General features: G+C 53.6%; 1 protein-coding gene across 1 annotated transcript in view; it reads left to right on the top strand.

The window, feature by feature from the left end:
* The window catches only part of LOC128116598 (maestro heat-like repeat family member 5), an 80,851-nt gene that overhangs the window by 43,931 nt on the left and 22,809 nt on the right, over window positions 1-14,111 (top strand). Inside the window, exons 7-18 of the mRNA XM_052747998.1 lie at window positions 70-177; window positions 491-607; window positions 1,895-2,014; window positions 2,878-3,024; window positions 3,640-3,762; window positions 4,416-4,495; window positions 5,641-5,776; window positions 7,707-7,802; window positions 9,048-9,152; window positions 10,226-10,361; window positions 10,575-10,741; window positions 13,495-13,644. Coding sequence (XP_052603958.1) covers window positions 70-177; window positions 491-607; window positions 1,895-2,014; window positions 2,878-3,024; window positions 3,640-3,762; window positions 4,416-4,495; window positions 5,641-5,776; window positions 7,707-7,802; window positions 9,048-9,152; window positions 10,226-10,361; window positions 10,575-10,741; window positions 13,495-13,644 — 1,485 coding nt within the window. The remainder of the gene's footprint in view (window positions 1-69; window positions 178-490; window positions 608-1,894; window positions 2,015-2,877; window positions 3,025-3,639; window positions 3,763-4,415; window positions 4,496-5,640; window positions 5,777-7,706; window positions 7,803-9,047; window positions 9,153-10,225; window positions 10,362-10,574; window positions 10,742-13,494; window positions 13,645-14,111) is intronic.

The raw sequence follows: 14,111 nt of genomic DNA, 5'->3' as shown, positions 1-14,111 counted from the left end.
GGAGTCAGGGCTCTCCGGCTGGGGGTTGAGGGGAGTGCCTCCATCCCTGCCTGCCCCACCTGCTCACAGATGGCCAGAAAGTCGGTGCCATTCCTGAACACAGATGTGTGGTCCAAGGAATTGCTGTGGAGCCTTACCAAGTCTAGCCGGACGCAGCAAGAGCACACCCCAGAGAAGGTAGGCCTACTGCGCCCAGGGACCCCAGCCTGTTCACCACACAGGCCCATGGGTTCTGTCATAGGATACACGGGGCGGGGGGCTGGGGAGGGCCTGAAAGAAATTGGTGGGGCTAAAGGGAGCAGGAGCTAAGCCTGGGCAACTGGCCTAGAAGTGTCTCCCTCCCTCACCACAGGCTGGGGTTTAAGGCCACCCTGGGGCAAGATGGGGGAGGGTAGCCATAGGGTCAAGAAATTCAGGGAAGTTGGCTATAGGAGCTCAAGGCAAGTGGATCCCTGGGTCCCGCTCAGGACAGGATGTTGAAACCCACCAGGCCTTCCTGTTCACCTACTATGGGCTAATCCTTCAAGCTGAGGAGGACAGCAGCAGCATCAGGACACACCTCAAAAATCTCTTGGAAACCTCTCACCAGTGGCCTAAGCAAAGGGAGGTGAGGATGGGGGGGGGGGGCGCGGGGAGGGGAGGGATGGGAGGTGAGGACCCAAGCGGGGTGGGGGATGGGAGGGAGGGGAGGGGAGGACCCAAGCAGGGGGAGGGGGAGGGGAAGGCCCAAGCAGTGGGGGAGATGAGGGCCCAGTCTCTTTTGATCTTCTAACTGCCTAGCCCAAACCACAGATTTGAACATTTTCACATACTGAACCCTAATCCTGGTCATAAAGTGACTTGTGCTGGTCACCTACTGATCCCTGATCTTCATCACACACTGAGCCCTGATCCTCATCACACACTGAACCTTGATCCTGTCTGCACTGAGCCCGGACCCTGGTCATGCTCAGCCCTGTCCCTAGTCACAAAATGAGCCCTCGACTTGGTTTCACTTTGAACTGTGATCATCACACACTGATCGTTGGTCCTGCTCACACACTAAGCTCCTATCCTCATCACACGCTGAACCTTGATCCTATCATAGACAGACCCCTGATCCCCATCACACACTGAACTTTAATCCTGTCACATATCAAGTCCTGACCCTGGTCATACACTGGTCTCCTAGTCTGGTCACATACTGAGTCCCCATCCTGGTTATACACTGATCCTTTATAATTCTCATACAATGGGTTTTCATTCCAGTCACACTCTGAGTCCCGATGCTAGTCACAACCTAAGCCCTCATCCTGGCTACATGCTGAGCCCCTGATCCTATTCATGGGCTCCAATCTTAATCATACTGTCAGAGGCCTCATCCTGGTCGCACACTGAGCCCTGGTGCTGCTCACAATCCGAGACCTGACCATGAACACACACTGAGGCCTGATCCTTGTCATATACTAAGCCCAGATCATGGTCACGGACTCTAATCCTAGTTACATGCTGAGCCTTCATCTTGGTCACATCCTGATCTCTGGCCCTCATCACACAACTAGATCCTGATCCTGGTCACACCCTGAGTCCTGAGCCCTCAACCCTGAGCCCTGATCACAGCATGAACTGACTCTGTCACAAACCGTAATCTCAGTCCTGTCTTCTCGTACATATCTTCATTCCTACTCCTGAGCATGTCTGCTCAGAGCTGGCATGAGAGACACCCAAGCCCAAAGGCTTCCTCTCTACCTCTTTCCTCCACAACTCTACCCACCAGACTCCACAAGGGACACCTCATGGGTGGTGTCTCAGCTCTGAATTGAGCATCCTAAAATGTGTGTGAGTCCCTGCCCCCTGCTGGTGGGCTGGGGAGGCACTGAGTCCAGGTCCCAGACTCAGGGGACTCCGCCCACAGGGCATTGCTCTCACAGTGGGGCTGGTTGCAGTACGCCACTTGGATGACGCCTGGGCCATCCTAGAACAGTTTGGAAGGAGCACTCCCATCAAGTGGAGCCTGCAGAACTTGTCTCTGAAGGTATCAACTCAGGGCTCCTGGGGGTTCGGGGCAAGGGGCGGGAGGGACATCAAATCCCACACGGCCCAAAGGGAAGCATAATAGCTACTGTAGGGTTATGGTTGTCACTGAGGCAAGGATTTATTTGAAAAGTGAGACACTTGGCCTGAGAGCTGCTTGTGGACACTGGAGGGGACTCCATGCTTCTGCCATTTTGCTGCACCCTACATGATCCCCCTTGGAAGACACAGTGCCTGGGAACCTCGCCACTGGGATTCCTTGGTGGGGGAGGCCACTGGATGCTCTTGCAGGTCTGCACATGGTTAACCCTGCAACCTAGAGGGAAGGCCAGTGGCCTCCGACGGGTCTTCACATCTGGCGAGTGGCAGAACCGAGGTGCATGCCTCAGACTCTCAGAGGGTACCTGGCACTGATAAATAATATCACCATGCTAGTACTCTGGTGACATCTGAGGGGAGAGGTGACTCGGGGCCACACCCAAGCAGGAAATTCCATTTGGCCCATGACTGTCCCTCTGGATTGGAACATGATATTTCTAGGCCCCCAGAAGCCCACAAGGGTATGGTGTGCCAGACTCTGTTTCATACAGTAAGAAAGGGGGTGTCGGGCGGTGGGGAAAGGGCCATCACAGGAGACACCCCAACTCTTCCAGTTCCAACAGAACCAAGTGTCTCAGTAAAATCAGTCCAACCCCCTAAAAAGCCATTTCCACTTCTCATTTGGTTCTCATTTGGTGAACCAAGACCCTCTAGACACCCCCCTCTCCCACCTTGCTGGGATCAGGGTATGCCCCTCTTACCACTCCCCAAGTAGACTGGGCAAGGCCTGACACCGAATCCACCCCTACCCGGCCCCACGGCCAGAGCCTCGAGGATCTTCGGTGGAAATGGGCTGGCAGCACCATCCTCCTCTCCTACGGCCAGATGGCAGCCAAGGCCAAGAGCCACATCCTGCCGTGGGTGGACAACATCTTGTCCAGGATGATCTTCTACTTCCGCTTCAGCTCCTGGGTACAGGTTGCCCTACTCACCATCACCCCAGTCCTGCACCTCCCCGGCAGCAGAGCCGGGATTCCAGCTCCACCCTGCCCCAGTTGCAGAATCAGAGAGGCCCAAGGCCACCTTTGGCCTATGCCCACCTCCCCACTGCCCCCAACTCCTGGAATCACACACACACACACACACACACACACACACACGCGTGCGCGCGCGCGCGCGCGCGCACGCTCTTACAAAGCAAATGCTGGATTGTCACTTGGGGAAGGGTTGGATACGGAGAGGCCAAGGTTATGCCTGCCTCTTAAGGAGCACCATAGCCCAGGTTGTTGCAAGGGCCAGCAACAAGCCTTACCCATCAAGGCTGTAGCCACCACTCCAGAAACCCTCACAGGCCCCTCTCTCATGTTTTGACCAGGCTCACAGAATTCACGTGTTTAAAACAAGAGCCTGTGCCCCTTCCTAAAGTAAACCCCACTCATGAGCTCCCAGCCCAGTCGTCTCTGCCACATCCCTCTCACCCTGACCCAACTGCACCTGGAGATGGTGGCCTTGGCCTCCCTTCTTGCTCTCTCCCATAAGCTCCTGGGCTCTCAGCCTTATCTGTGCCCTGGGGCCTGACCTACACAGGATGAGACCCTGAAACAAAGCTTCCTGACGGCCATCATGATGCTGGTGGGGGCCATCAGCCGGAGTGAAGGTGCCCACAGCTACGAGTTCTCCCAGACTAGTGAGCTCCTGGAATGCCTGATGGTACGTGCCAGCCCCTGGGCATGGGGAGCCCTCCTAGGCAGAACCCCTCCCTCAGATCAGCAGCTTTTCCAGGCATAGGGAGCCCCCTTGCTCAGCCCATCTGGAAATACTCCATGTCCCCCAGTCTTTCTGGGACCCTCAGCAGACCAGGTATGCCCACATTGCAGCCAATGCCACTGAGGCCCAGAAAGGCTAGCACACTCCATTCTGCATGCTTTCTTGGCTCGGGTCCCAGACCAATCACTTAGGATCTTGACTTCCTAAATAGATCCTTTGGGACAGTGGGAAATGCACAAAAGACTGGGCAGTAGTGTCAGGGTCAAAGGGCATTGATTAAGACAGGCTGGCTCCTGTCCCATGCCTGGGACCCAGCAGCAAAGTGGAATAATTTCGAAGGAAGCAAGAGTCGGAGCAACCTGGAGCTGGTCCAGGGAGGGACAGGCAGCTAGTACTCAAACCTGGGCTGTCCAATTCCAGAGGCCACGCTGGCTCTCTAAGGGGGGACCAGGTCTCACTACCAGGTGGATAAAGACAGACAGCATCGTTGCCCGAGCTGCCTAGTGTGCTGAAATTCTGAGGTAGGGCTAAGATTTGGTATCAGAGGTGGAGTCAGCTAGGCCCGAACCTCTGCACCTTCTCCTGTGGCCTTACAGACACTAATGGAGAAAGAGCCGCAAGACACACTGCTCACCAGCATCCGCCAGCACGCCATCCACATCGTCGCCAGCCTTTGGTAGGTTACAGCCTATGGGGACTGCCTTGGCCCAAAAAAGCAGCTCCCTTCCCGAGATGCTAGCTGGACAAGGTGGAAGCGAGTCACACATCAAGGCCCTGCTGGTCAGAGCTTGGAGCTGAGCCACCACAGGTCACAGGGGGCGGGAAGGGGGCTGGAACATTTACCCTGAGCACAGCTACTCCACACAGGGAGCTGACTTCCTCCTCCAAGTACTCCAGGAAGGAAGCATCTAGAAGGAGGCCAAAAGGGAGCTGTGTCTAGCCCCAGCCAAGCTCCAGGGAAAGGGAGTAAAGCTGAGTCCAGAGAGCTCAGGAGCCCCAGAGCCAGGGATGCAGGTCCCTGTTTATCTCTCCACCCACAGATCAGAGAGGAGGTTAGACCAGGGAGATCAGAGTTGCCTGCTCTCAGACTATAGCAGGCAATCCACATGACCCTTGGCAGGGTGGCAAACGGAGCTGGATGGGCATCCACTCGGACTGCATTCCCAGGTGCCTCGCCTCTGCTGGCCCTCACTTCATACTCACCCAATGCCCAGTCACTGTTGATCCCTGGGTGCTTGGGGACTGTCAGGGCTCTTGGGACCCAGCTGGAAGCCAATAACAAACACCCCTGTTCTCCAAGCACACCCCTGGAAATGGGATGCATACCACACATAGGGCTGGGACAGGTGCCGGAAGAGACTGAAGCAGGAAGTGAGATAGGGAGGGATGTAACATCCTTGCCAAGCAGAGACGTGTAGGGGCCCCAGCACTGCGTAAAAGAGGCTGATTGACAGCTGGTAGAGTATTGAGGCACAGAGTGGTCCTATAAGCCTGGTGCTTTGCTAGAGTCCAGGGCATGATCTGAGGCTGACTTAAGTTGGCTGAAAGGTGACTGTTAAGCAAAGTCGTGCATGGATGAGTCAGTGAGCCCTGCAGGTATCTGGCTGCAGGAACGGCACTTTCAACGGTCCTCAGCCAGCACGTGCTTGGGTTGACGGACCAGTAGTAGACTGGAGAGGTGGATGTGTACAGGAATCCCTGTGAGAAGCAAAAGGCTGTAAGGTCTGCACTGTCAGAAAGAGATACAAGGGGATGTCTGATCCCTGACCGCTGCCTTCCCGGTCGGTCCCAGGCCCTCAGGATCCTTCACCTTCCCAACAGTGCCCTGAGGCCACCCATGGATGTGGACAGGAAGTCCCGGCTCCTCTCCATCTGCTTCCGCAGCATCTTTGCCCTGCCACTGCTGGATGCCCTGGAGAAGCACAGCTGTCTCTTCCTGGAACCACCCAACATCCAGGTACAGCCTGCACAGCCCAGGGGACTCTCAGGCAGGACGTCAGGCTCAGTCTTCTATGTGTGGCAGGGTGGGGCACATCGTCTGGCCACTCCACAGGCACGGTGGAGGCCCTGCATAGTTGCCTAAAGACTCTGGGTCCCCATTTGCCCGCCTGGGGCATGGCCCATTATCATCATTTGGTCCGTGCTAAGGTAGGTGGCTTGCCTGGTGTGTGCCTGTTCAGCAGCTCTGTACATAATGGTATATGCATGTTCTCCTTGCTGACCTAAAATCCATGTAGAATAGGAAACACAGAGGCACTCACCACTGTGTTTCCCTCCCTCCAAGCCCCATGGCCACCCAAGGAATTCACAGAAGAGAGGAAGATGGCTCTTTCAAAGGGATGAGTTCCCTGATATTGCAGGGATTGGTCCTGTCACACTAAGATGACTTACGGAGTGACCGTCCTTGCAGGGTAGGCTCCATTTCACCACACCTACCTGCCTGGGTCACTAGCAGGTCTCACCTGTAAATACTAAGCTGGCCCGGCCGGAAAGATGCTTGCCATGCCTCACAGCTACCACCAGAGGGTGCATGAAATTGCCAGGCATAGTCCCAGTCCCATGTGACAGCGGCAAAAGGCAGGACAGCTTTGTAAAGTGAGTGTCACAGGCACCAGGCCATCTGTGGACCCTCCCCACCTTCCCACAGTGACTCGGGGGGCAACGGGTACGCATCTCAGGAGAATAAAGTCGACCGTGGGAATGCCAATATCTGAACCCCACCCCAGGGCCCCTCCTCGTATTATACATCTGTGAAGCTGGGTCCAGGCTGCATCTGGACAGACAAGCACTGTGGGACAGCTGGTAACAGAGGAGGAGGAGGAGTATCTGCCTCAACATCTTACAAAGCACCCGGCGGCTAGAAGACTCCTTGACTCTGCAGGAAATGCAACCAAGGACTGAGTGTCAGCATGGGGAGCCAGTAGCATTGATCCAGCTCCTGTCTGTCCCCACTCCATCTGTCTCCTGCCCTGCCACATGGGACTGGCCGCCTGTCACCCCTGTGGAGGAACATCGGCCTAAGAAATGAAGTCATCCAGGTCACCAAATAGCAAATGACCTGAGCTCCTGATGACCTCATGAGAGTCTGGCTGGCCGTTTCTGTGACACATACACACACACACACACACACACACACACACACACACACACACACACCCCTAAATATGCCAGCAGCAAACATTGTTGAGGGTCCTTATATGAGCCTCAGAAATCACATCAGCTATATAGTTTGCAGGGCCAGGAAGAGGTATATACCCAGACCCTTTAAAAAAAAAAACAACTTTTAATAAGAGGACCAATGAGATGCTAGTGTGCAAAAGTACTTGCCACTCAAGCCCAATGACCTGAGTTGGATCCCAGAATCCACAGTAAGAGAGAACAGACTCCTGAAAGGTGTCCTCTGATCTCCACACACGTGCTGCAGCATGCACGCATGTATGCGCACACACACACACACACACACATACACACACACTCACACACACACACACACACACACACACACACACACACACATACATACATGCTAAGTAAATAATGAAATTAAAATTTACTGAGATTTTCAGGATGAAAATAGAGCCCATTATCTCCAGCATTACTTCCTGGAGTCCTGGGGCAAGTCGGGCCTGGTCACATATCTGCATGTCTATGGAGCCAACCCTGCTGGGACTGAGTTTTCCCTTGGGTAAATTCAACTGGGTGGGTTCCCAGGGCCTTTCTGGCCAGTCTCCATGCCTGTGTGGCAAGCCCCCTTGCAAATATGGCAATGAGCTCTGTCAGTTGCGGGAATCTGGCCTGGGGACATGCAGAAAGTGGGTGCCACTGGATACTGCCGCAGTCTTGGGCCTCGTCCCTACAGGACCTGGCTGACTTCCTCCCTTCCACAGGGATTATACAGTCAGACCATGGAGGCGGTGGACCACATGCTACAGTGTTTCATGATGCAGAACCCCACCGTCAATGAGCTGTACTTCCTGTTGTCGGTGAGGGCTGCAGGCAGCTGGGGACGGGGCAGGGGTACACAGCTCTGGCCTGAGAGTCCCCAAGAGGGTACTCCACAGGAAGCAAGACCTGGCCGGTAGGCTTCCCATGCCTAGAGGTTTGGAACATCTGGAGCAGACAGGAAAACATCAATCAGCCTGATCAGAAAGGGATCTATTGGAGAAGTGGCTTCCCCTATCACCTGTGCCCATGACACAGTGTCCCCCCAGGGTGTAGCTGAAGTTTTCCTGGTCCTGCCTGGCCCACGGTCAGGACAAATCTCTCTCCTTGTCCGGCTATCCTTCCTGCCTGGCTACTGGCCAATCAGCATTTTATTTATCAGTCAATCATAGCAACCTATATTCACAGCATACAGGACATCCCACAGCACAAGGGCATGGATCCCACAAACCCGCTCATCTGCCCACTAGGTGTCCATGGGAGGGAGACCACTCGGCAGACAGTGAGGGGCTAGTAGCAGGGCCTAGGCCCAGTGGAGAGGCCAGCTCCATCCAGGCCAGCGGTCAGGGTCAACGGGAGTCCCTAAGGAGCCCTGAATGGAAACCTTAGCCATTCCGGAGAAGAGAAGGACGCATAAGATGAGGCTGGAGCCAAGAAGAGGCAGGAGCCAGCTCAGTAGGTCAGAGTAGAGGTAACTCTGCCCACTGGAGCCTGGGGGGGTGAGGGACTATGGTGAGGCTCAGCCAAGCAAGGGCAGGGCCTCATCAAGAAGCCAAGAGCAGAAGCAGGAGCGCCAAGCCCCGTGACGCACAGGCGGAAGTCAGGAAGGAGGACACAGGCAAGGGAACCCCCAAGCAACAAGACAGCGTGCCAATCTAGGACTGTGCCCAAGTGGCAATGGCATCTACCAGTGGGAGTCACAATGGCTTCCCCACCCATGCCTGGGTCACTCTGTCTCCCAATAGCCTGTGTCTAGATCAGCTGACCACACAACCACCACACAACGCGCATCAGCTGTGCGCGATGATCTGAAATCAGTGCCCACCCTCTGTCTGCGTGCATGGCAGAAAGTTCTAGAAAGGGGCATCCGGCACACAGCAGGTTGAGAGCTTATGGGGGAGGGAATGTTTCTGCTGCACGGGAAGTGACCAGTTGTGAAGGGTGGCTCTAGAGACAAGAAAAGCTGGACCTGGAAGTGGTGGAAACCAAGGAGCCTTCCCGAGGGGTGGGCATGGACGGCCGTTTCTGGGGGTCTGACCCAGCACTTGACTACACCCACCCTGCAGCACCTGTATGTCTGGCTGGCATCAGAGAAGACTCATGAGAGACAACGGGCTGTGCACAGATGCATGATACTCTTCAAATTCCTGAACTGTAAACGCTGCCTAGAAGTAAGCTCCATCGCCCCAGCTCCATCGCCCCAGCTCCTCGCCTCCCCAGCTCCCTAACCAAACGCCTTCAAGGGTGAAACCTCTTGCTTAGAAGAACACCTACACCCCTGCCTCCAGTCCAGGGTGACCCTGAACATCCTGCTGTCTGACTGAACTCCGTGACAAGGGAGTCTAAATAATAACCCCTCTTTGTTCTTTTATTTTTAATGGAGTAAATAAATTTTTTAAAATTTAATTTCCTGGGATTGAGCCCAACAAAGACTCCACAATGAAGACAAATCACGTTTTAATGTGATCCGATATGACTGTGGGGTCTGGAGAAGTGGCTCAGCCGTCAAAAGCACTGGCTGCTCTTGCAGGATTTCCAGCATCCCCAGGGTGGCTTACAGTCCTCCGTAACTCCAGTTCCATGGGATCAGGCACCCTCTTCTGGCCTCTGCCAGCACCAGGCACACACATGGCACACAGATATACATGCAGGCAAAACACTTATACACGTAAAAGATAAAAGAAAGATAAATCTTTAAAAAAAAAAAAAACGTAACTATGGTCCACAGAGTGGCTACCTATTTTGTAAATGGTTTTATTGGTTCCAGATTGAGCTCAGGGTAAGAGAAGCCAGATAGTCGGGCGTGGTGCTGCATGCCTTTAACCCCAGCACTTGGGATTAAAGGTGGATCTCTGTGAGTTTGAGGCCAGCTTGCTCTACAGAGCCAGTTCCAGGACAGCCAGGGCTACACAGAAAAACCCCGCCTCGAAAAACCAAGAGAAAGGCTGGGGCAGAAGCCAGATAGTGTACTACGAGGTCACAGTTGGATCCTGTCCTAAGACCTTGACACTCTGTTCATCCAGTTTTCTGCAGTTTTTGTTGTTGTTTTGTTTATTTTTTATTACATTACCCCATTCTTTTCTCTTGATTACCAAGTTTTGGAGTCAAGTCCCTATATTTTGCCTACCCTGAACCCTGCCATACAATCCAAGGGATCCTCTGATGGAGGCCTCTGGTGGGGTTCACGAGTAGCCAGTGGGATGCTGTAGGTGGGCCAACCATCAATACCATGCTCTCTACATAGACCAAGGAGAACTTCAGGAGGATGGGGCAGCTGGTGGCCATGCTGGGGATCCTGTGCCAGGACTCTGACAGGACCATCCAGTGCTTGAGTCTAGAAGCTATGGGCCATCTCTATCAGCTTCTGATGCAGCACAAAGGTGAGTGCTCTCAGCACAACAGCACACCTGGCCCCTCACTACCTCATCCCGATCTTGACTTCAGCCATAACCTCCTAATAACACAACCCCTAAACCCAAATAAACACAGGCCTGATGCCAGTTACTAATGGGCTCAGCCTGACTCCTGCCCTGTCCCACATTAACCCCAGCCCACTCTGCCCTGCCCTCACCCCTGCCTGCCCTGACCAGCAGAAGTTCCAGAGACGGAGAGGGAGACCCCTCAGGAATTCCCTCCGCCTGATGCAGCTGGAGCTGCCCTCTGGAGCAGTGGAGACCAGAGGGGCACTCTTCTGATCCCCCAGGATATGGCATCCAAAAATGACAGCATCTTCTTCATGAGCAGCAACCAAGCTACCAAGGTCAAAGCCTTTAGAGTCTTTCTGGCTGGGTGGGTGCATAGCCAGAGCAGACGACCACATCTGCGGGTGGCAACAAAGGCATTCTTTTCTAAGCCTTTGAAGGGGAAACACGCAGGTTGGAGGGACACCAGTACACACTAGACTATGTATGTGTACCTTGGACAGGAGCCTTCACGGTTCTCTCAAATATCCCTTTCTCAAGTCTTTCCAACCTTCTCTAGACTGTTTTCCCGTTTACAGCTCTTCTGCCCCTTTCACACCAGGGTTTGAATTGTGTTATCCTCAAAAGCCACGCCCTGAGGCTGTGAGCTAGGTACCAGCGTTAGCTGGAGAGCCCACCCTAAAGCAGCATCAGAGCTGTGAGTTCAGGAAGTCTGCGAGGCGTGAGCTCTTGCTCGCTCAGGATGGGTTGAACTTTGGCTGAGAAGGACCCCCTGTGATTGGCATACTTGCCAGTCCTTGTGAGACCTAGCCCTTCCACTTCTCAACCGGGTCCACGTGGGGCCTGGTAGTTGAACTGGCCTTCAGGAAGCACCCATGGCGTCCTACCCGAACGGATAGCAGAAAAGTGGGGCACATGGCTAGTGAGTGCCCCAGCAAGACTTTGGTCTGATCCCATGGGCTCCAGAATACCGCAGCTACACTACAGTGAGATGTCCAAGTTTTGAGGCTCCTTAGAAGTTTAATACAGAAACTCTCCGTCCCTGGGGCCAGCCCCTCAATGGGCCTGCCTAAAAGGAAGACAATCTCATTTAGCTGTAGTTTGCACCAGAGAACCTGGGCTGGGGTCGAGGCAAGGCAAGGAGGGGACGAGTTCCACTGGCTGCCAGCCCAGAAAGTTCCAGAGGGAAGGTGGGCCACTGGGAAGCATAGAGTCTGGGGCCTAGAGAGAGACAACCTGCTCTCTATCCATGGGGCAAGACACGGATAAACTGGATACGAACAGAGAAGGAGCAAGAATGGGAGGATCTGCTGATTTCGAGGTGCAGGCCTTGGAAAATTCCAAAGGAGAGCAGATGTTCTGGGCCTCCATCCTGCCCCTGTCAAGTTTGTACAGACTCCTCATGTGGTCTTAGGATGCAACACACTTTTATCATCCTCATCCTCTTCATCACCTTTACCACCACTGTCATCGATAATACCTCCAACATCACCGTTGCTATCATTATCATCCACTATCATCACCACCCTTACCATCCTCACTGTCACTACCACCACCATCATTACCACCACCATCACTGGTACCTCCAACACCACCATAACCACCAGCATTCACTATCATCACTCCCATGATTATCATCACCAATACCCCATCATCACCATCATTTCCACCATTATCCTCACCACCGTCATCACCACCTGTCACCACGCCCACCATCATCCCTTTCATCACCATCACCACTGGCATCATCATCACCACCACCATCATCATCATCACCACCACCATCACCACTACCATCGTTACCACTAACACCCCCATCATCACCATCACTTCCACCACGGCTACCATCACTTCTACCATCACCATCATCTCTATCCCCTACTGTCGTCAACATCATCACCCTCACCACTGCCATCATATTCACATTACCTCCATCATCACCACATCATCACTGCCCCCACAATGGTCATAATCACCATCATCCTTATCCCCACCTTTACCATCACCACGATCAGCACCACACCCTCTCGCATTTACTCATGGCCTGGATTAAAGCTCCACATCACAGGAGTCTTTCCATTCCTGTGTCGGTGCTACTCTGGGCTCTGAGCATCTCTCCACCATTCTGACTTGAACTTTCTGTAAGGTTGAGTGTGGTCTACATCTGTGCAGATCAAAGAAGCCACTGGCCCCATGTAGCTGCTGAGCTCCTGAAATGAATCTAAGGCTACCAAAGAGCTGAGGCTTTAGTTTTACTGAATTAAATATTGATAGATTTAAGCCTATCATAGATCTAAACTATTATGAGTGGCAGGGTTGTTATATTGAACAGCCATAGTCCAATTCTTTCCAGAAGGTTCTGACTGTGTGGTGATCTAGCCCAAATGTACCCTCCAGGGCACTAGGGAAGAAGACTTAGAGACTTAGACATACCACCTTTGCATTTATTGCCTCAAGTGTCTTTTCCACGCCCCTGAGTGGCTCATGAGCTACATTCAAACATGAGACTCACCATTAGACTGACCCCAGAGAATGGGATTGCCGAGCACAGCTGGAGGCTGAAAGGACTCTATGTGAGACAGTAGTCTCGGGTTCCACACCAGCCTGGCCCCACATATTCCTACCCTGTTCCATGGCACCTCTCTAGGCCTAGAGGTCAGACCTGGTGGCCTGGAAGATCCATCACAGCTCTGAAGTTCAATTCTCTTTCATTAAAGCCCTCATAAGAAGGACTTGGGCCTGGCCATGGGCAGCATTTCTCTGGACTCGGCGTAACATGTGGATGACCTGGGGCCAAGATGGGAAGAGGATGGGAGGACACAAAGTTTCCAGGGCCACCAGAACCCAAGAACAAGCCAACGCTGGTTGGAGTAAAAAGCCCTGTGCCTGCCCGGTGCTAGACACCATCCCCTCCCTTCCTGTCCCTAGGCATTGGCTGGGGCAGAGGGATGTGGAAAAGATTGTGTACTTGGCCCACATAGAGAGCCTAGAGGAGTGGGTGCCCAGAGATTTGGGGAGCCTGACAGAAGGGTAAAAAGGGACAGGCAGGGGGGGTTGAAGTGATAAGGTGACAGGCTCTCCACTCTCACAGGAGATCATGAGTCATCTTGCAATGACAGAGCTGACTGACCTCATCTGGACAGCCATCGACGGCTTGGGCTCTACCAGCTCTTCCTGGGTCCAGGCGGCTGCCGATTTGCTTTCCCTTGTCATCCAGGAGCATGGGGACAACCTGGCAACTGTGAGGGGTTGGGGTCCTACCCAGGGCCAGGGAGGAGAGGGGCAGCGTTGAGGACTAGGCAACAGGCAGCATCTAGGAGCCTTCTTTGGACCAGGATGGAGAAGACTGGGATCCCACTGCAGGCAGCAGACAACCCAATTAGTGGATGGATGGGTGGGTGGGTGGATGGATGGATGGATGAATAGATGGATGAATGGATGGATGGATGGATGGATGAATAGATGGTGGAGGGATGGATGGAGGGATGGATGGATGGATGGAGGGAGGGAGGGAGGGATGGATGGATGAATAGATGGATGGATAGATGGATGGAGGGATGGAGGGAGGGAGGGAGGGAGGGATGGATGAATAGATGGATGGATAGATGGATGAATAGATGGATGGATGAATGAATGGATGGATGGATGGATGAATAGATGGATGGATGGATGGATGGATGAATAGATGAATGGATGGATAGATGGATG

Source organism: Peromyscus californicus, unplaced genomic scaffold (assembly GCF_007827085.1).
Source record: "Peromyscus californicus insignis strain IS unplaced genomic scaffold, ASM782708v3 Scaffold_20__1_contigs__length_68692818, whole genome shotgun sequence".
NCBI lineage: Eukaryota > Metazoa > Chordata > Mammalia > Rodentia > Cricetidae > Peromyscus > Peromyscus californicus.
This window is presented reverse-complemented; position numbering and strand designations above follow the sequence as displayed.